Source organism: Sus scrofa, chromosome 6, assembly GCF_000003025.6.
Source record: "Sus scrofa isolate TJ Tabasco breed Duroc chromosome 6, Sscrofa11.1, whole genome shotgun sequence".
In the NCBI taxonomy this organism is placed as follows: Eukaryota; Metazoa; Chordata; class Mammalia; order Artiodactyla; family Suidae; genus Sus; species Sus scrofa.
The window spans coordinates 120,782,172-120,804,395 of NC_010448.4; the positions used below are offsets into that span (position 1 = coordinate 120,782,172).

General features: G+C 36.5%; 1 protein-coding gene across 6 annotated transcripts in view; it reads left to right on the plus strand.

Annotated features, from left to right (window-relative positions):
- The window catches only part of KIAA1328 (KIAA1328 ortholog), a 365,621-nt gene that overhangs the window by 111,855 nt on the left and 231,542 nt on the right, over positions 1-22,224 (plus strand). For all 6 annotated transcript variants that reach the window (XM_021096286.1, XM_021096288.1, XM_021096287.1 and 3 more), the window contains one exon: positions 12,587-12,714. In XM_021096286.1, coding sequence (XP_020951945.1) covers positions 12,587-12,714 — 128 coding nt within the window. The remainder of the gene's footprint in view (positions 1-12,586; positions 12,715-22,224) is intronic.

Here is a 22,224-nt window from a genome sequence, read left to right on the forward strand (position 1 = left end):
TAGTATACAGAAATGCAACTGATTTCTTAATGTTAATCTTATCTCCTCCTACTTTGCTGAATTTGTTGATCAGTTCAAGTAGTTTTTGGGTTGAGTCCTTAGGGTTTTCTATGTATAGTATCATGTCGTCTGCATCCAGTGACAGTTTTACCTCTTCTCTTCCTATTTGGATGCCTTTTATTTCTTTTGTTTGTCTGATTGCTGTGGCTAGGACTTCCATTACTATGTTGAATAACAGTGGTGAGAGTGGGCATCCCTGTCTTGTTCCAGATTTGAGTGAGAAGGCTTTCAGCTTTTCTCCATTGAGTATTTTATGTGCTGTGGGTTTATCATAAATGGCTTTGATTATGTTCAGAAATGTTCCCTCTATACCCATTTGGCGAGAGTTTTTATCATAAAGGAATGTTGGACTTTGTCAAATGGTTTTTCTGCATCTATTGAGATGATCATATGATTTTTGACTTTTCTTTTGTTAATGTGGTGTATGATGTTGATTGATTTGCATATGTTGAACCATCCTTGTGAACCTGGGATGAACCCCACCTGGTCATGGTGTATGATCTTTTTGATATGTTGTTGGATTCGGTTGGCTAAAATTTTGTTGAGAATTATTGTGTCTATATTCATCAAAGATATTGGCCTATAGTTTTCTTTTTTCATGGTATCTTTGTCTGGTTTTGGAATTAGGGTGATGGTGGCATCACAGAATATCTTTTGTTTATTTGGGTTCTTTCTCTCCTCTTCCTAGTGAGTCTATCCAGGGATTTGTCAATTTTGTTTACCTTTTCAAAGAACCAGCTCTTGGTTTTACTGATTGTTTGTATTATTTTGAATCTCTATTTTATTGATTTCCTCTTTGATCTTTATATAATTTCCTTCCTTCTGCTGACTTTAGGTTTTGCTTTTTCTTATTTTTCTAATTCATTTAGGTGTTGGGTTAAGTTGTCAATTTGCGATTTTTCTTCTTTTTTGAGGAAGGCCTGTATTGCTATGAATTTCCCTCTGAGCACTTCTTTTGTGGCATCCCATAGATTCTGAGAGGTTGTGCCTTGATTATCATTTGTCTCAAGATGTTTTTTAATTTCCTTCTTGATTTCCTTATTGACCCATTGGTTTTTTAGTAGAATGTTGTTTAGTCTCCATGTAGTAGGTTTTTTCTCATTTCTTTTCCTGTGTTTGATTTCTAGTTTCATACCATTGTGGTCAGAGAAGATACTTGAAATAATTTCTATGCTCCTAAATTTGTTGAGGTGAGCTTTGTGCCCCAATATGTGATCAGTTCTTGAGACTGTTCCATGTGCACTTGAGAAGAATGTGTATTCTGATTTTTTTGGATGTGGTGTCCTATAGATGTCAATTAAGTCTAGTTTCTTTTCTATTGTTTCCTTTAGGCTTTCTGTTGCTTTATTGGTTTTCTGTCTAGAGGATCTGTCCATTGATGTGAGGGGGGTGTTAAAGTCTCCTACTATGATTGTGTCCCCATCAATTTCTCCCTTTATATCTGTTAATATTTGTTGTATATATCTGGGTGCTCCTATATTTCAGGCATATATGTTGACGATAGTAATATCCTCTTCTCGAATGGATCCTTTAATCTTTAAATAGTGTCCTTTTTCTTTCTTTATGGCCTTTGTTGTAAAGTCTATTTCGTGTGATATGAGTATTGCAACTCCTGCTTTCCTATCATTTCCATTGGCATGAAATTTTTTTTCCCACCCCCTCACTTTCAATCTATATGTCCTTTGTCCTAAGGTGAGTTTCTTGTAGGCAGCAGATTGAAGGTTTTTGCTTTTTTATCCAATTTGCCTTGTTGTGTCTTATGATTGAAGCATTCAGTCCATTGACATTTAAGGTGATAATTGATAGATGATTATTTATTGCCATTTTAAGCCTCATTTTCCAGTTGATTCTATGATTCTCCGTTCTTTCTTTTTTTGGTTGGATGGTCTCCAATTATTTTCTGTTTGAGTGTTTTTCTCTTCATTTTTTGTGAATGTAATGTTTGGTTTTGATTTGTCTTTGCCCTGTTTTTGAAGTATGCTAACCCCTTCCTGTAACTGTGTGCTTTAGCCTGATAGTCCTGTAGGTTCAAACACTTCATTACCATACTAAAATTTAAAAAAAAGAAAATTAAAAAAGAATCTCTTTGTTTCCTTACTTCCCTTGCCTACATTGTATGATTTTTATGTCACTTTTTTTTTAAATTTTATTTTGTTTTAAACATCTTCACGATTAGATCTGTATGCTAGCTTATTTGAGTGACTGCTCTCTCTGATTGTGCTTTCTTCCATCCTACTTCTTCCTCTTTCTCTCTCTCTTTTTTTTTTTTTTTTTGATTTAGAGAAGCCCTTTCAATATATATTTTAGAATGGGTTTTGTATGGCTGTATTCTTTTAGCTTTTGTTTGTTGGAAAAAATTTATTTCCCCTTCTATTTTAAATGATATCCTTGCTGGATAGAGTATTCTAGGTTGCATATTTTTTTCCTTTCAGTGCTTTAAATATCTCTTGCCATTCCCTCCTGGCCTGTAGTGTTTCTGTAGAGAAATCAGCTGATAGCCTTATGGGGGTTCCCTTAAAAGTGACACTTTGCTTTTCTCTTGCCTTTAGGATTCTCTCTTTATCATTAACTTTTGCCATTTTTATTATAATGTGTCTTGGTGTGGGCCTATTTGGGTTCAACTTGTTTGGGGCCCTCTGTGCTTCCTGTGTCTTGAAATCAGTATCCTTTCAATTTGGGAAGTGTCCAATGATAATTTCTTCAAATATGTATTCCATCCCCTTATCTTTTCCTTCTCCTTCTGGAATTCCTATTACGCATATATTGGTCCATTTTATATTATCCCATTGGTCTCTTATATTGCTTTCATGTTTTTTCGTTTGGTTTTCTTTTTGCTGTCCTGTTTGGGTGATTTCCATTATTCTATGTTCCACATCACTAATTCATTCCTCTGCATTATTCATTTGGTTTTTACTGCCCTTAGCTCAGTTTGTATCTCTGCAAATGAATTTTATAGTTTTTCTTGACTCCTTCTTATAGTTTCTAGTTCCTTTCTGAGAGAGTCTGCATCACTGTTCACATCTTCTCTTAATTCCTTCAGGATTTTCACTATCTCTCTTTTGAACTCCAAGTCTGTCAGACTGCAGAGGTCTGTTTCCTTGTCAATTGCTTTAGATGAGTTCTCCTGATGGTTTCTGAATTTCTTCTTCTTGCTCATTATTTTCTTTTTTGTGGTGTAGGTGTATTCCCTGTGGCCAGGCAGGGTTTGCCCTGTCAGTGCTGTGGAGTATTTCCTGAGGACTGGTGGTGTTGACTGGTCTTCTCTGAGGCAGCAGGGTGTTTCCCGAGGGCTAGCAGGGTCACTCTGAAGCAAAGGAGGACTTCCAGAGGGCAGGCGGGACTGGCAGATCCACACTGCAATGCAGGCATACTTCCCATGGATGGGCAGAGCTTGCTCTGGCATTTCTCGGCTGCAGAGCTCTTCCAGGGGGCAGGCGGTTCTGGGCAGCTGCTCTACAGCAGTGCAGTGCCTCCTGAGGGCAGGAGCAGCTAGCCGGGCGCTGGGAGACAAAAGAGTGCTTCCCCAGGGCAACCAGAACCTGCAGGACCACCCTGTGATGGAGGTAGACTTCCCATGACCGGGCAAGTCTTGCCCCAGTGCTTCTGGGCCATGGAGCTCTTCCAGGGGGCAGGTGGTGCTGGGCAGCTGCTCTCTGGGAGTGCAGCACCTCCCAAGGGCAGGAGCGGCTAGCCAGGGCCACTGGGAGACAAAGGGGGCACTTACCCAGGGCAGCTGGAACTGGCAGGACTGCCCCTCAATGGAGGCAGACTTCCCATGGCCAGGCAGAGCTTAGACTGGCATTTCTGGGCTGTGGAGCTCTTCCAGGGGGCTGGTGATGCTGGGCACTGCTCATTAGGCGTGTAGCCTCTCCAGAGGGTGGGCAGGCCAGGGCGGGGAAAGCCCCTGAGGTGGTTGGCTTCCCTGCAAGTGGTGAGGCCAGCCCTCTGGGATGGCAGTCAGCCTCAGGTCAGGCGCACAGGGTAGGGGAGGGGGGATGCACTGGGAAGCACTGCTTTCTGCTAGCTGGCAGGCAAGCGCACTGACTGGGGTGCAAGGAGTACTCTATGGCGGCCTGCCCCTCCTCCTCTCCTCTCCCCAACACTGGCGCCTTGTTTCTCCTGCAGGTCCAGCTCTTCTCCCAGGTTCCCTCTGTTGTGGCTTTCCACTCCCCTGCCCTTAGCGTATTGCTCCCTCCAACCACGACATACCGCTTCCTAATCTCTCAAGCTGTCTCCGCACAGCCAACCTGACAGACCACTTCCTAGTCCCCAAGGCTGTCTCCACACCGCCAACCCCAGCCCACTCCCAGGGACTAACCTCTGGAGCCAAGGTTTCAGTGCCCAGCCCTCCCTCCTCCGAGCGTCTTGGTTTTTGGTGACTGTGCTGGTAGTTCAGATGATCTGTGTAGCTCTCACTCTGCTTTTCAGATCTCAGACCTACTGCTGTGCTCCTCTTGGTGTCTGGAGACCCCTCCGACTCAGTTGATCTTTCCGTCAGTTAGGTGACTTTCCAAGGTATGGGATCCCTTTCTCCTCCACAGTTCCCTTTCAGGAGCACCAGTCCAGTCCCGATTCCCCTTCTCTCACTCTCCTCTTTTCTCTTGTTTTACCCAGTTATGTCACAAGATTCTTGCCATTATTGGAGGTGTAAGTTCTTCTGCCAGTGTTCAGTTGCTGTTCTGTGCAAGTCATTTAACCTGTAGATGTGGTTTTTTTGTTGTGTTTCTGGGAGAGGGCGAGCATGTCCCCCTCCTCTTCCGCCATCTTGCCTTCCTCCAAGTATGTATTTGATTACCTGCTCTCCTTGCTGGATGATAAACTTCTTGCAGGAGATAGTGTGGATCTTTTTCACTTATTGTACATGTAGTATCTGGCAGTCTCAGGTGTTAATGTACTCAGTAAATGTTATTTAGCAAATATTTATTGAGCACCTATTATGTAGGCTAAGGAATTCAGCAGTAAACAAAGCAGATATCCTTGCCCTTAGGGAGTTTGTTTATTGAATGAATAAAAGAATGAATAAATGAACAAAACTGAATACTTCCTTGAGCAATGTTACACATTCTTATATCTTCACTCATCACATATAAAGTGATTAACTCCCAGATCTCTATTTCTGCTGAGACTTTTTCTCTGAGTGTCCCAATTGGCCATCTCAACTAAATGCTCCCTAAGCATCTCCAACTTATTGTGTCTATAGGCACACCCCTTCTCCCAAACTTAGCTTTGTTCTGCATTCCCTGTGTTGGTAAATGCAATGTGCATCATACAACTGGTCATGTATCTAGCCACTTAATTCATAAGTTGACATTACCTTAAATTTCCCTCTTCAACCCAGTCACCCCTATACTCTCTCTCTTACTTTAGACACTTGTAGCAATCATCTGTCTGGTTGCTTTCATTCTAGCCTTAAGCCCTCCAATCCATCCTTCACATTCCTACCAAAGGTATCTTTATAGAATGCAGATTGGCTGTAAGACGTCGGTGGGTTATATAGAAATAAAATCCAGACAACTTAGTGTAACATTTGGGATCTGGACCCTGTTTGTCTCTGCAGCCCCTTCACTCATTCTCCCTACTCATACCAGTTAAGGTCTGTGCTGCCCTATTTGCAATTTCCTTAATGTGCAAATCAGTTTCATTTCTCCATTTCTTTGTTCCTGATGACTTTTTAGCCGTGGGTATCCCTACCTGTCCTATCCAGTGCATCCGTAAACTCCTTTTCCAGTTCTTTTCTCCAGTCACATCTCTAAAGCCTTTTCCGACTTCTCCCTGAATGGGTCACAGGGACCACTTACCTCCAGTTAAAAAAATCTCCATTGTATCCTTTGTTAAAATGTCTCTCCCAGAACATATTATCCTTGTTTAAATCTCTTTAAGCCCCTTGATGTCTTTTTAATCTCAGCCTCATGTAGGTGTATTTGTCATATAACATTGTATAAATTTAAGGTGTACATGTGATGATTAGAAATAGGTGTATATTTTTAAATGGTTACCACAGTAAGATTAGTTAACACATCCATTACTTCACATAGTTATTTGTGTGTGTGTGTGTGTTGAGGACATTTAAGATATATTTTCTTAATAATTTTCAACCATACAACACAGTGTTAACCATAGCTAGCATGCTATATAGTATATTCCCCAGAGCTTATTCATCTTAAAACTGGACATTTGTGTACTTTCTTCACTCTCACCCATTTCTCCCACCCTCCCCAGCCATTGGCAACCCCAGTCTACTCTCTGTTTCTATGAATTCAGGTTTTTTTCCCCTAGTATATGAGATCATGCTGTATTTGTCTTTCCTGGTTTAATTTAGTTCACTTACCATAATGCTCTTAAGTTTTCATCCATGTTGTTACAAATGAGATTCCTTCCTTTGTAAGATTGAGTATTATTGCATTGAATATACGTACACTGAATACATGTGAGATATATATATTTATAGATATATAAAAAATCCATTCATCTTTTGGAGTTCTCTTGTGGTGCAGCAGGTTAAGGATCCTGCAGCAGCTTGGGTTGGTTCTGTGGCATGGATTTGATCCCTGGCCTGGGAACTTCTACGTGCCGTGGGTGCAGCCAAAAAAAGAACACATTCATCTGTTGATGAACAAGAAATTTATTTCCTTTGGATTTATACCCAGAAGTGAAATTACTGGAACATATTTTTTTATTTTTTGAGGGAACTCCATATTGTTTTCCACAGTGGCTGCACCAATTTGCATTCCCATCAACAGTTTACAGGTTCTCTTTTTCCACATCCTCACCAGCACTTGTTATCTCTTGTCCACTTGATGTAAAAATCTATTGGATATATGCCTTGTGCTCTGTTCTATGCTAAATTCTTTTCATTTATTATCTCATTTATACTCATAGTTGCCCTGTGAGGTGAGATAGGTATGATTATTCCCAGAAGAGGGTGTCAGAGAAGTTTCTTGTCCATGGTTGTATCATTACTAATTACCAGAATTAAGATTTGAGCCAAGAATGTTGGATGACACCTAAGTCTGCACTTTTACTCCTACATTTCTGCCTTTGTTAAGTAGCTGGAAGAAACCCAGGCAGGCTTTTTTTACATGGCATTTTGCTGCTGTGGAGGTGCTTATTCTTGGCTTAAAAGACAGGTTCCAGTTAGTGTGTCATCAGATCATACTAACAGTTTGTCACCTGACTTAGTGACCATGGATAAATGGAGTTGTAGAGAGTTCTTAGGAGTCTGACTTGATGCTTTGGTTTCTGCTTCTTCCATAGTAACTGACGGTAGGGGTAGGAAGACCATAAGAAACTGGATAACAGTAGAAAGAAGAAAACACAAAGACTACAAACAAAACCAAAAACCAGAAAAGTTTTTTTGCAACATTTTATGACAATTTTCAAATATATAGAAAAGTCAACAGAGTAGTGGGTAAACCACCATATACTTGCTAACTAGATTCCACAGTTGTTGACATTTAGTTCTTTGTGCTTTGCCTCTTTTTATACACATACTCATACATATTTATGTTTTATTATAGTTATAAATTTTTATAAATTTATTTACTTATGTATATAAAATTTACTTTGCTTACCTTTTTACTACTTTAAAGTGGTAAGTGTCACATGTCACCCCTAAATACATCACGTTCATCTCATATGAATAAGAACATTTCTCTTATAAACTTCATTATGATACCTAAAAAAAGCAGTAATTCTATAATTTTGACTGCTATTAAGTCCATATTCTAATTTCTCTCATTGTCCTGAGAATGACTTTCATAGCTGTTTTTCTCTCTGATCCAGGATCCAGTCTGTTTATGTGTTGCATTTGGTTATGTCTTTGATCTCTTAATCTAGATAAGCCTCCCCACTCTTTTCCCTCATAACTTGACTTTTTGAAGAGTTCAGGTCAAGTGCTTTGTAAGATCTCCCACATTGTGGATTTGTCCAGTTGTTTTTTCTTTGTGGTGTAATTTAACTTGTTCTTTTATTTCTTCTAATTTCTCTGAAATGGGAGTTAGATTTACAGATTTGATTAGATTCTGTAAAACATACTTGGCAAGAATATTTCTTTGGGAATGTTGCATAATTTCTGGGTTTGTTTGTTTCTTTTGCTATTAGTAATCCTAAATTAAAATACTTTGTTTAGGAGATGACTACCAGGTTTTACATTTAAAGGTACATTTTCTTCTTTGCTGTAGATAATCTTGACACTGTATGAATATTTTATTTATCATGTTTCCTACTGGTTTTAGTATCAAGTAATGATCCTTCCCTGAATTAGTTATTACATTGAGAATTATAAAATGGTGATTTTTAAAATTTGACCATTCCTTCTAAATAATTAGCATTCTTCTATAAAGAAGGACTTTAAATTTTTTCCCCCTTTCACTCTTTTTTTGAAGTATCACTATGAACTGGTGGGTTTTTATTTGTTTAATTTGCTGTTAATTACTGTCATTCTTTCCAATACTCAGATTGTCCCAAATGTAGCTAAGAGTCCCCTTGAGTGTTGCTCCTGTTCTTTTTGACAAGCCCTCATCTATTTGTCTTTAAATACTTTCTCATAATAAAACAACAGGAGTTTCAATCTCACTTTGTCCTTTCCCTGCCCTAGAATGGGAATAAGCCATTTTCCTATGAAGTCTTGGTTCCAAAAAAGGAGATGTTTTTTTAAAAGTCAGTATTCTCCCTTTTCTGCTCTCACAGAGGGAGACCTTTCTTCATTTCCTTCTGTAGTAGGTCAGGGTTTACTTAGTAGAAGATCCAAGTGTGCCTGATATTTGAGGCAAGAGTAGGATGGGGTGATGAGAGTGGTCTCTAAGGCTTACGGTTTAAGCTTCTACTTGGGCAGCATACTAGTAGTATATCCCGTCTTCTGGTCCTTCTCCTTCCACCCCTGATTTTTGCCTTACACAAAGTTTTTATTCTTCCAGCTCCCTATTTATTCTTCTTCGATCTTTAGTTTTATTTTTCTATATACTGCATTTTGGAGTTAGGGCTTTAAGCTTTACAAAATGACCATATCCCGCAGCCATTTCAGCAAATGAAGTTGATTTTTGGGTTTTGATGTGATCTTGCTTAATATTAATTTATATTTCTCTATGTTATCTTATGAGGCCTTCTTTCTTTGATGAGGCTGTGGTGATTGCTGTTTCAGTTCTTAAACAGTGGTGGGCTGACCTGCAGTGTGCTGATTCCACATCATGGGCAGTGTACACCTTCCCTTAGGTTCAGTTTCCTACAACTGTTGCATTCTTTTCTGTCACTTGGCCAGGACTGAGTTAAATACATCTTCTTTCTCTATAATCCCTCCCCCAAATTGTTAGGAATGCGTTTTATCCACATTTTCCTAACATAAATCTCTCTCTCCAGATGGAAGGTTGAAGTCTCATTGTGTAGGGAGGAAGGAAAATTACTGTTTTGCACCTACGTATATTTAGGATTTTACAGGAAAAGGGGAGGATTTCAAATTCTGGTGAATCAATACAGATATAAAAAAAATTGGTAAAGACAGGATTATCTTTTTTATATTCCTCAACATAGCATGTGACTAAATGAATTTGCCTATAATTTGTCTTCAAATGCTGACATTTAACTCTTAGGTTGTATAATTGTGCTGGCTTATTTGAAAATAAAATTCATATTCTTTGTCCAGGCTAATATGTTCACCTACTATAAACATTACTGCCCATGGTAACAGCTAGAATGAAAAATTCTTTTTATATACATCATAACTGGCAGAGAGACTCTTGGGACCACCACAAATCATGCCTGTCTTTTGGAGCTTGCTGAGAAAAAGCTCGGAAATGTAAAACAAACCTGGTTTGATATAGATTGACTTTGAAAACATTAGCTTATTTAGACCACCGTTCATTGTGTTGTTCTTATTGTTTTTAAGATGCTGAGTATTAAACAAGCTCTTCTATATAATGTATTCTTCAAGCTTAGTAACCTATCCTTTCATTATGAGCCAGCTCCTCTTCTACAAGCCATCCCTGTCTCCTTTTTTGTTAAAGGTTAATAAGGCGAATAATGAAGCAATTGGTTATTTATGCAGTCAGGATTGGAAAAAGTTATTAGAAAAGGAATCTGCCCAGAAGCAATGATTAGGTTATGAAAATGTTAAGGAGAACACTGAAGCCAGTCACCGTTTTTGACATTTAAGAAATATTATTCCCATCCTTAATCATGGTGACCTGTTGTAAAAGTATTTATATAGAATAATCTCATTGGACAGTAATTTTTATACCACCAGCATACATATTTAGGTGTTAGGGGAGATTCAGAATAGATCTGAGAGAAAAATGGACCTTGGGAAGAAATTGCCACAGTGAGAAGTAACGAACAGAGAACTCTCTCATGGATAGAACTACCTGTCTCCCTGATCTATACAGTTAGGTGACATTTCCAACTTATTAGTGTCTTCATCTTGGGTACTTTGTCAGTTTGATGAGACAAAGTGGGAGAGGGTACCCCAAGTTAGGTTGCTATCTTCTTCACATAGGGTGTAGACCATGTCGGGATGTATATGGGCAGGAAATTTCCTGAATGCTGCTTTTATTGACTTAACAGATATGTAAAACCAAACAAACAAGACAAAAATCTAATTATGGTCCTGTTATCTTTAATATACTTAGATGTTCTATGTAAATTAGTCAGTAATTACTTTTACCAGAACAATATTATCATTTTTACCCTGCATTTTTTGGTAACAGCTTTATTGAGATATAATTCACATACAAGAAAACTCACCCTTTTGAAGTATCCAATTCAGTGGTTTTGGGTATGTTCCCAAAGCTGTGCAAAACAATCATCTAATTCCAGAACATGCTTATTACCTCCCCTACAAAACTCACACCTAGTGACAGTTGCTTCCTATTTCCCTCTGTCATCTTTTGCAAGCACTAATGTACTTTCTGTCTGTTTGGTTTTCCCTCCTCTGGACATTTTTTTGTTCCTTTAGTTTTTCTCGTATATTGGGTACTTCAGAAAATTGGAAAAGAGAACAGATGTGAACATAAACATGAATGAATGTAACTCTTACTTGTGGGATGGTGTACTTAGAATTAAGAGTTCTTTTTTTCCCCTGGCTCACTGGAAGAGGTATTTAAAACAGCAACACCAACAATATACATAGAATATGTAGCCTTTGGTATCTGGCTTCTTTAGCATGTAATATATTCATTCATATAGGTTCATTCATATCATACCATGTAGCAATACTTAGTTTCTTTGTATGGATGAATAATATTCCATTGTATAGATACATTTGTTTATCCATTTATCACTTGGTTAACATTTGGGTTGTTTTCATTTTTCTCTATTGTGAATAATACTGCTCTGAATAGGCATGTCCAAGTTTTTATGTGAACATGTATTTTCAGTTCTCTTGGAGAATTGGAGTGGAATGACTGGGTCATATGGTAACTCTGTCTAACTTTTTGAGGCACTGCTAAATTATTTTCCAAAGCAGTAGCATTTTAAATACTTATCAGCTATGTAGGGAGGTTCTGATTTCTCCATATCCTTGTCAAAACTTGTTAGTCTTTTTGATTTTAGCCATCCTAGTAAATGCAAGGTGGTATCTCATTGTGGTTTTGATTTGTATTTCCCTAATGGCTAGTAATGTGAAGTATCTTTTTCTTGTTCTGTGTGCCCATTTGTATATTTTCTTTTGGGAAATGTCTATTCAAGTTCTTTGCCCATTTTTTAATTAGGTTAATAGTTTTTTTTTTTAATTGTTGAGTCTTGTAAGCTCTTTATATACATGGATTGGTACCAGACCTTTATCACATATATGATTTGCAAATATTTTCTTCAGTTGATGTGCTTTTAGGTGACCATTGCTTAATCCAACATCACCAGATTTGTTTTTAGAAATTTTATAGTTTTGACTATTACATTTAGGTCAATGATCCATTTTCAGTTAGTTTTATATATGGTGTAAGGTAGAGGTCCAACTTCATTTTTTGCATATGTTTGTATTTTAATTTATTCATAGTTAAACCTTTGAGAAACAAATTCTCTCTCTCTTTTTTTTTCTTTTTGGTCTTTTTGTATTTTTGGGGCCGCACCCATGGCATATGGAGGTTCCCAGGCTAGGGGTTGAATCAGAGCTATAGCTGCCGGCCTATGCCACAGACACAGTAATGCCAGATCCAAGCCGCATCTTCGACCTACACAGCAGCTCACGGCAATGTCGGATCCTTAATCCACTCAACAAGGCCAGGAATTGAACCTGAAACCTCATGGTTCCTAGTTGGATTCGTTTCCTCTGTGCCACAACGGGAACTCCCAAATTCTCTTTAAATAGGATGAACATTGCTACTCTCTGTGAATTATTGTTTCATGCTTTGAGGGGATATATGTACTGTATTCATCTGAAGACTACATTTACCTGCACTTTCACTAAGTATTGTTGCAAAAATAGAGAATTTGTGTGTGCGTGTGTGTGTATGTATGTGTGTTGGAATCTTAAAAGCAACAGTGATGAATGCAGTTTAAATCCATTTATTAGCTTTTTTCCCTTAATTTACAATCTCACCTCTTCAGCTACAGTATAAAGAATGTCAAGAACTTCTAAGTCTCTATCAGAAATACCTATCAGAACAGCAAGAGAAGCTCACCATGTCTCTCTCAGAACTTGGTGCTGCTAAAATGCAGGAACAACAGGTAAGCATCTTGTTTCTTACCTTTTCTTGTCTTTAATGGATCAGTGAGATGTCAGAAGAGCCATCTGCCTTTTACTTTAATAGTCTCACAGTATATAAGATGCAAATACAGAGTGTGATTTTAGTTGGTGTCATTTACTTCCCTCTTTCCTTTTTCACTCCTCTTCCTGGGGCCCAGAGGTCAGGAATGATTACTTGAAACAGGCTTTGGGTCAGTGGGGAAGCTCCTGGTTGTATGAAAGCACATCAGGAATGGTAAAGAAAACCCACTACTCTGTTTCTTAATGAAGGTCAGGTGGGCTGTGTGTTACTCATAAGCCTCTTCTAACTCATGTTTAGAGTTTTAAAATAATAAAGGTGACTCGGTGACTTGTAAAAGCTTTAATTGGAGAAAGTTGGAATATTTTGCATGATTTTGTATTTGTATATATGTATGAATCACATAAGTCTATATGAAAGTGTTTTCATATTAATATTTATATACACATCATCAAATAGTCTGTAGTTAAAATTAAATGAATGTTCAGAACTCTCATAGCTGTGATGTGAAACAAGCTCTGAAGACTACTTCTTGCCCTCTAGCAAGTTAACACTGGATGTCTTTTTCATACAAATGAAATTAAATCTTCAAATGAATGAGGATAGCCTCTGTTTTAAAATATTGTAGAAAAAAAACTATGTAGTAGAGTCAGGTTGATTCATATTAGTAGTAAAACGTAGAAAATGTACTAAGGAAGTGTTACCCTCTCCCTTTGAAGAGGAAAGGGTCCTGAATAGTTTTCTGTAACCCTTCTAAAGAACACGATGCTATTGAACCTAGTGACAACTATCTCAGATGAGTTAAGCCTTTTGGCCAGGAAGCCTCAGTTTTGAACCTCAAGTTTGAATATATGGAAAAGTAAAAAGAAAGAGCAGGAAAAAAGGAATAATAATTTTGCTGGAATGTGATATAGCTTAGATTTTTAACATATCACCTTTTTTTGGAAATCATAACATTTAGAAGAAATGACCAAAGTATGAATAGTTTATTTGTATTCTAACTTAAAATATTTCCTTTTGTTCTTTTTTTTTTTTTTTTTTTTTTGAAAACCAAGGCTATAAAATGAGGCAAAGGGAGTGATAGTTAATCTTACCCATTCATCTGGATTTGTCCTGCTACTTTGGAAAAGGGCAGGCGTTTTTTAATGTGCCCTTGCCTGTTGCTGTCATGGATGGGCTAGAGAAAATCGTAGCACAAAGATCAATTTCTGACTTTGTCTTTATGTTACCACTCCCTTCTTCTCCATGACGTAGTTGTGATAAATGGCACAAAAAGGAAGGGCAGCCCGTTTGGCAAGAGTTTTGAGGGGGAGGCAGAGGGGCTTTTCAGTTGCCAGTAGTTAAGATTATAAACTGAAAGTCAAGAAATAATTACTAGGAGGTTCAAAAACATCGAGATAAGGAGGACTAACCCTTTTTCTACCTACTTCTTAAATTGGGAGAGAATAAAACTTTCTCAAATATTAGCGTTTTATGTTTAAGCTATTGATTCTTGGAGGTTTCCCTAGAAATCAATCACAGTTAACACTGCCTCCCTTAGCCTTAACCTTGAGGAACAAAACTTAGAAAATCACAAGTATTAAAAAAGAAATTGTTGGTCAAGGGTATGAAGAAAGTATACCCTCAAAAAGAGGTACTTTTGAATTTTTGACTTAATCATGAGAAATTTTAAAACCATGTTTTCAGAAAGTAGCTGGTGGTCAGGCTTTAGATGATGTCTTATATACAATGAAGATGAAACCGAAGTCACTTGTAGGCTGTACTGTTTGAACCTAGAGGGAAAATAAGTTTCTTTATTAATACCAAGTAGAGATTGTTACCTTTTTGTGTTACTTGATTCGTTCTTCCTGATAGGCTTATCTTAGCTGAGCAAAGGTAAGCACCTTCTCATTCACCCCCTTAGGGATTGGGTGAATTTGGTCCACAAGTCTACTTCCTGACAGAAAGGGCACCTCTGTGAACACTGAGCCTGAATAAGGAGGTGGTAAAGTTAGATGTCCTCTTTATTTGCTCACAGATAGGCTACTCATCTCTATTGTAACACCATTCTTGTTCTTTTGTAATTACTGTTTATTCATCCATCTGCCTCACTGAGCCTTTTTTAAAAACAAGCATCCTGTTACATTGGTTTTCATACACTCGAAACCTGGCCTAGGTTTGTCTTAATAAATACTTAACTTTTACTTAACAAATGTGGTACGTACTCTGTACTCCAGGTACTGTTCTAAGCTCTTCACACATATTAAATCATTTAGTCCTCACAGTAACCCAATGAAGTTATTTTTCCCATTTTTATAGAGGAGGAATCCCAGGCAGAACAAGAGGCTTGCCCAGGTCATGTGTGTAGCAAGTTGGGAAATCAAGATATGAACCCAAACAGTATGACTCCATATTTTCTCAAAAAGAGAAGGATAAGAAAACTTGAGATAGCTAAAAAATATTGAAAATTTGCTTTACATGCCCTTATTTCTATGACCAGCCCTCTTTAGGATCTTAATAAGACATCCAATTTTTTGGACACTGGAGCATAAATACACTAGAGATGGTAGGAAACTCTTCATTTGATTTTCCTATGAGTAGCCATAATGTCAAGTAAACGTAAAATTTTATTTGTTCTCAAAATATGTTTTTTTAAAAACTCGTCTTCAGATTTTGTGATGGAAATTCAGCAGTTCATTTTTCATTAGGCACTCATTTGACTTTAAGAGACTTGTTCTGTTTCTTCTTTGTATTGGTTGCCATGTGGCTCAAATTGCTTATTATAGATTTTGTATATAGTTTTATTAAACCCACAGTTCTTCAGAAGAATGTCCTAGTTTATGATTTTTTTACTTTTGTTTGAAAAGAAATTGCTCCATTTACAGGATGAATTTTTCCTTGTTTCTCCCCATCTTCTTTCTTGCTTTGCCTCAAAGATGAATGCATTCTCCATTCATTTTGTAATTTATTCACCACTACAAGTTCTTCATTGTGAATTCTAGAAAGATTTTTCATTTGTCCTATTTAGATTGAGATACCTCATTGAGATGTGTTTATTACTCCATCCTATTAAGAAACAATGCTTACCCACAGTATAACCCTGGTCTTGGGCGTAGGAGGATCTAGTAACCATGGTTTTGACCAGTTGTACATTTTAGAATATAGCTCTTCTTGCCATTATTGAGTGTTATTTGTGTGTGTGTGTCTGTGTGTGTGTGAATCTGAACTTAAAATCACTTTAAATTATCATGCTTATCACTTCTATTTTAATCTTATTGGATAGGCTGTATCATTTCAGGAGTGGTATAATATTTCCACAGTACTCTTTATAGTAAAAGAAAGTCTTGGCAGAATGTTGAGTAGCTTTTCCCACTGTTGTTCAAAAATATTGCTTTGCAAGACTACCTTACTTTTTTTTCCTAAGTTGTTTTTTTTTTGGTTTTTTTTTTTTTTTTTTTTTTTTTTTTTTGCCAAGTAGCTATAAAAAGGTAGATTTGGAATTTTCTTGGGATTTCGCCCTTTTCTATAAAATGGATAAAATCATCATTATTTTTCAGTCAGGGGCAATGAATATTAATTAAGTCCTTTGTTCTGATCTGGTAAAAGGCCTTTTGCAGAAACTTACCTATTTTTCCCATGATTATTTTTTCTGCCTTTCTTTTTTTAGGTCTGGGTAATACACTAGACAGAAAAAAATTATTTATATTAATGTCGCATTTATTTTCAATAACCAGAACACTGGGTGTTACGCACAAATGATTCTCAGACTGAAATTTACTCATTTGAAATGTGAAACTAGTTTTAGCTTGACCATGTTGGGAAGATAATTTTCCCAATTAAATAATTGGATAAATGCAATCCTATGTTATTAAACTGAATATACCAAATATATGTTATTTCTTGATTGTTCAGTTTACCATTATCAGTAACTATATATATATATATATATATATTCAGTTTACCATTATCAGTAACTATATATATATATATATATATTCAGTTTACCATTATCAGTAACTATATATATATATATATATATATATATATTTGTTTTTTAGCTACTCTGGGGTTTTTATTTACAGCTTTAGTTTTAAACATTTTTTGATCAATTTGCTGTTTTATTACTTTTTTTTTTTTTTTTTTTTGTCTTTTTGCTATTTCTTTGGGCCGCTCCCGTGGCATATGGAGGTTCCCAGGCTAGGGGTCGAATCGGAGCTGTAGCCACTGGCCTACGCCAGAGCCACAGCAATGCAGGATCCAAGCCGCGTCTGCAACCTACACCACAGCTCAAGGCAACGCCGGATCGTTAACCCACTGAGCAAGAGCAGGGAGTGAACCCGCAACCTCGTGGTTCCTAGTCGGATTCGTTAACCACTGCGCCACGACAGGAACTCCTATTACTATTTTTTAATAGTTATTTCCCCAATACAGTTTTTTGTCTACTGTACAGCATGGTGACCCAGTTACACATACATGTACACACTCTATTTTTGCACATGCAGGATCTTGTTGCTAATCCATTCCAAAGGCAATAGTTTGTATCTTTTAACCCAAGCTCCCCAAGCACCTGACTCCTTCCCTCTTGGCAACCATATGTCAATTCTGCAAGTCCATGATTTTCTTTTCTGTGAAAAGTTTCCTTTGTGCTGTATATTAGATTCCAGTTATAAGTGATATATAGTATTTGTCTTTCTCTTTCTGACTTACTTCACTCACTATGAGAGTCTCTAGTTCCATTGATGTTGCTCTTTTTTATGGCTGAGTAGTATTCCATTGTGTATGTATACCACATCTTCGTAATCCAATCATCTGTCGATGGACATTTGGTTTGTTTCCATGTCTTGGCTATTGTGAATAGACCTGCAGTGAACATGTGGGTGCCTGTGTCTTTTTCAAGGAAAGTTTTGTCTGGATATATGCCCAAGAGTGGAACTGCTGGGCCATATGGTATTTCTATGTATAGTTTTCTAAGGTACCTCCCTACTGTTTTCCATAGTGGTTGTACCAGCTTCCATTCCCACCAACAATGCTGGAGGGTTCCCTTTTCTCCACACCCCCTCCAGCATTTGTTCTTTGTGGATTATTAATGATGGCCATTCTGACTGGTGTGAGGTGATATCTCATGGTATTTTTGATTTGCATTTCTCTAAGAATCAGTGATGTCGAGCATTTCTTCATGTGCTTGTTGGCCATCTGTACATCTTCCTTGGAAAAATGTCTATTCAGGTCTTTTGCCCATTTTTCCATTGGGGTGTTGGCTTTTTTGCTGTTGAGTTGTACAAGTTGTTTATTTTAGAGATTAGGCTGTTGTCCATTGCATCATTTGAAACTATTTCCTCCCATTCTGTCAGTTGTCTTTTTGTTTTCTTTTTGGTTTCCTTTGCTGTGCAAAAGCTTGTCAGTTTGATTAGGTCCCATGGGTTTATTTTTGCTCTAATTTCTGTTGCTTTGGGAGACTGACCTGAGAAAATATTCATGAGGTTGATGTCAGAGAATGTTTTGCCTGTGTTCTCTTCCAGGAGTTTGATGGTGTCTTGTGTTATATTTAAGTCTTTCAGCCATTTTGAGTTTATTTTTGTGCATGGTGTGAGGGTGTGTTCTAGTTTCATTGCTTTGCATGCAGCTGTCCTGGTTTCCCAGCAATACTTATTGAAAAGACTGTCTTTTTCCCATTTTATGTTCTTACCTCCTTTGTCAAAGATTAAGGAAATTTTTTTAAACTTCCACATATAGTCATATGATAATAGAACTCTTTACCATATTAACCCTAATTTATTTATTCATTTTAATGTGTATTTAATGTGTAATATTTATTTTAATTCTATATGTACTAAGCTATCTTTGCTATAAGAAACCCAGATTTTCTTCACAGTCCAGAAGTGTCACCATACTTCTGACAAAGAAACCAAATCAAAGATGTCATGCTCTTTGGATATCTATGATATGTGTGACTGAAATATATTACTAAGTTCCTCACAGAATAAAAGATTTGCAGATGGAACAAAGATATGATTTACAGCTGGGACTTCTCATCAGAAACAGTGGAGGAAAGAGGCAGTGATATAGCATAATAAAAGAGCTGAAGGGGAGAAAAAACAAACATCTGTCAATCAAGCCAAACTATCCTTCAGAAATAAAAGGAACATAAAGACATCCCTAAATAAATAAATACAAGAGAATTCATTGCTAGCTTCCCTTCCTATTATAAATACTAATAGAAGTCTGTTCCAATGAAAGAAAATGACATTAGACAGTAACTCAAATTCACACAGAGAAATAGAGCACTGGTATAGTAATTATATATCTCTTCTTAAATAACTTAAAAGACACTTGGATAAAGAAATAGTATAATACTGTATTATTGAGCTTATGGTATATAAAGATGTTGTGTGTGTGTGTGTGTTTGTACAAAGGAAGGGGGCAGAAGGGAGCTCGGTTTCAGCAAACTTTCTATATATTACTGGAATAAAATTGTCTTTATTCATAGTCAGCAGGATCTTGTATGTAGAAAATCTTAAGGAGTCCACACACAAAAAAACTGATAGAACTAATAAATGAGTTAAGCAAGATTACAGGACACAAAATCAATATGTAAAAGTCAGTGTTATTTCTGTTTACTACCATTGAACAATTCAGAAATGGCTATATTTAATAAAAGCAGTACAATAAAAATACTGAAAGTAACAAAACATTGCTGAGAGAAAATAAAGGTCTAAGAAATTATTCCATGTTCATGGATTGCAAGACTCACTGTTATTAAAACGACAATTTTAATTTCCATCATATTTTCAGCAGATTTTGCCAATTTCTTTTTTGCAGAAATTGATAAGATGATTCTAATATTTATATGAAAATACAAAGGAATAATAAGACCCAAGAACAATTTGAGAAAGAATGGCAAAGTGTAAGATCACTCTTTCTAATTTTAATGTTTATCATAGAGTACAATTAATAAAATTTTAACTTGATTTGCATGACTTTTGACCTCTGACAAAATGGTTTCACTCCTATAATTATGTTTTGTTATATAGTAAAAAGGAGATTATCTAGATGGGTCTAACCTAATGACATGAGAAAAGTGGAGAGTTTGCCCCAGCGGGAAGCAAAAGAGAGAGATTTGAACCATAGGAAGGATTCTGCACACCATTGCTCCTATAAAGATGGAGGGATTAGGAGCTAAGAATGGTCTCTGACCAACAGCAAGAAAATAGTGATTAGGTCTTGCAACTACAAGGACCTGTATTCTGTCAACAAACTGAATGAGCTTGGAAGCGGGTTCTTCCTCGGATATTTCCTATTTCCTGACCTAGCTGACACCATGATTCCAGTCTTGTGAAAAACTAAGCAGAGTACCTAGACAAGCCTGTCTGAACTTCTGACCTACCGAACTGTAAGGTAATAAATTTGTGTTATTGTAAATTGCTACATTTGTTATACAGAAATAAAAAGCTAATACATATAGTATCCCAGAGTATAGTACTGCCATAATGATGGACATTTAGATCAATGGAACAGAATTATGAATTCAGTAGCAAACTCTAGCAATTATGGTCAATTGATTTTCAACAAAGGTGCTAAGGCAATTCAATGGTGAAAGAATAATCTTTTCAACAAGCATTGATAGGACAGTCGGACATGTGCAGAAAAGATAAATTTAGACCTTCTTTACACCATGCACAAAAATTAACATAAACATTATTCCAACATTGAGGACACCTTTTCTAAAACCTAACTTCATATATTGATTTTTCTCAGTACCAATTTTTGTTTTTATTCAGGTGCAGTGTTTTTTTATGCCTATTACAGTGACCACCTGAACTCAAACTCTTATCACAATGTATCATTTAGTCTTATGTAATTAATAGTAACCATAAGTATTGCCTTTAATTAAGAATAATATAGTATTAATTTTGTAGTAATGAAATCCTTAATAAGGAAAAAAAAAGACCAGTGACTATTTTGACATTCAAGTAACTATTAAAATCAGATATCCTAGAATAATAGTGCCTGAAGCTTTGCTTTTTGGAGCCATAATATTAAGACTGTTTCAAAATGTCTGAGTGTCTTGCTGATAAATTCACTATGCTTGTAGGACTGATCACTTTAGCAGCTGTACCCTTGAGTCAGTAAGCAATGTTGGTTAATAAAATATATACTTTTAATAGCCAAGGAAAAAGAACAGGAAATGCTACCCTTGATAAATGGGTGAAACTAATAAATCTGGTATTATATCAAAAATGTTGCAGAGATCCTCCATTTAAGGAGAATTGATATTAAAAGTATTTGTAGGATTCATTTTGACATAGATTTATTTGAAATGTGGTCCAGTTGTATGAATCATAATGATAATGAAGGTCTTAAGTCCAGGCAAGTTTCCGTTGTCTGCATATAGTATACCGTGACACAGGAATTTTGAATCCTAAGATGACAGTGTCTATAGCATTTTTGTGTCACTGTGAACTGTGGGCTAAGAAAACAGTTAGAAACCCATTTCTGTGTCTTCCACCCCCACCAATCAAATACATTCTTAAGCCTAGAATGTACAGAATAGAATTTTGGCTTTTTTGCTATAGTGATATCTTGTACCTAGAAAGTAAACTTAAAATGTGACAGTGTGTCTAAGGGAATACAAGAGAGAGAAAGAGACCAAAGAAGGTCATGCTTTATCAAAATACAGAATTAACTGAAATGTAAATGAGGATAACTCTAATAAAGAGCATCAGAAGCATGAATACTTAGTCACATTTACTGACTCTGACTCATTGTTATCTGGTCTGAAAAGAGCATTACTATAGGAGATCACAATGTAAAATGTAGGATAAAGGCAGAATTCTGCAGACAATAAGATGATGCCTGGGGTCAAGGAGAGGGGATAAAGGAAGATATATAGAACATTTGTCAAAACCCCTAGAACTATAAAACACAAAAACAAACCTTAACATAGACTATGGATTTTATGGACTTTAGGTAATAATAGTGCATCAATATTGGTTAACCAGTTTAACAAATTTACTTCTAATGGAAGATGTTAAAAATCAGAAAAACCATGTTAGGGGTAGAGGAAGTATATGAACTATCAGCTCAATTTTTTAATCTAAAACTACTCTTAAAAAAGTCCATTAATTTAAAAAATACAAGAAAAATAAAGTACAGGATATAAGTTACTCTAAAGTCATTTGCTACCAAAATTTGTTTTTTATATATTTTAAACAAACTGTGTTCTCCAAGCTATTGGTAGGAATGCCACAAGTTGCTTTACTAGAGATTAAGCAGAACTAACCATCTAATATTTGCATTTTAAGTAATTTAGTTTTACATATTTAATAAGTCATTTGGTTAATGTAACAAGACTCTGAGATATGCCTACCTTAAAGATGATATATTAGTTATCTATTCTCTGTGACAAATTACTACAAAAGGTAGCAGCTTAAAACATACTTAGGATCCCAGTTTCTGAGATCAGGAATCCAATCAAGCCTTGGATTTCCTATGC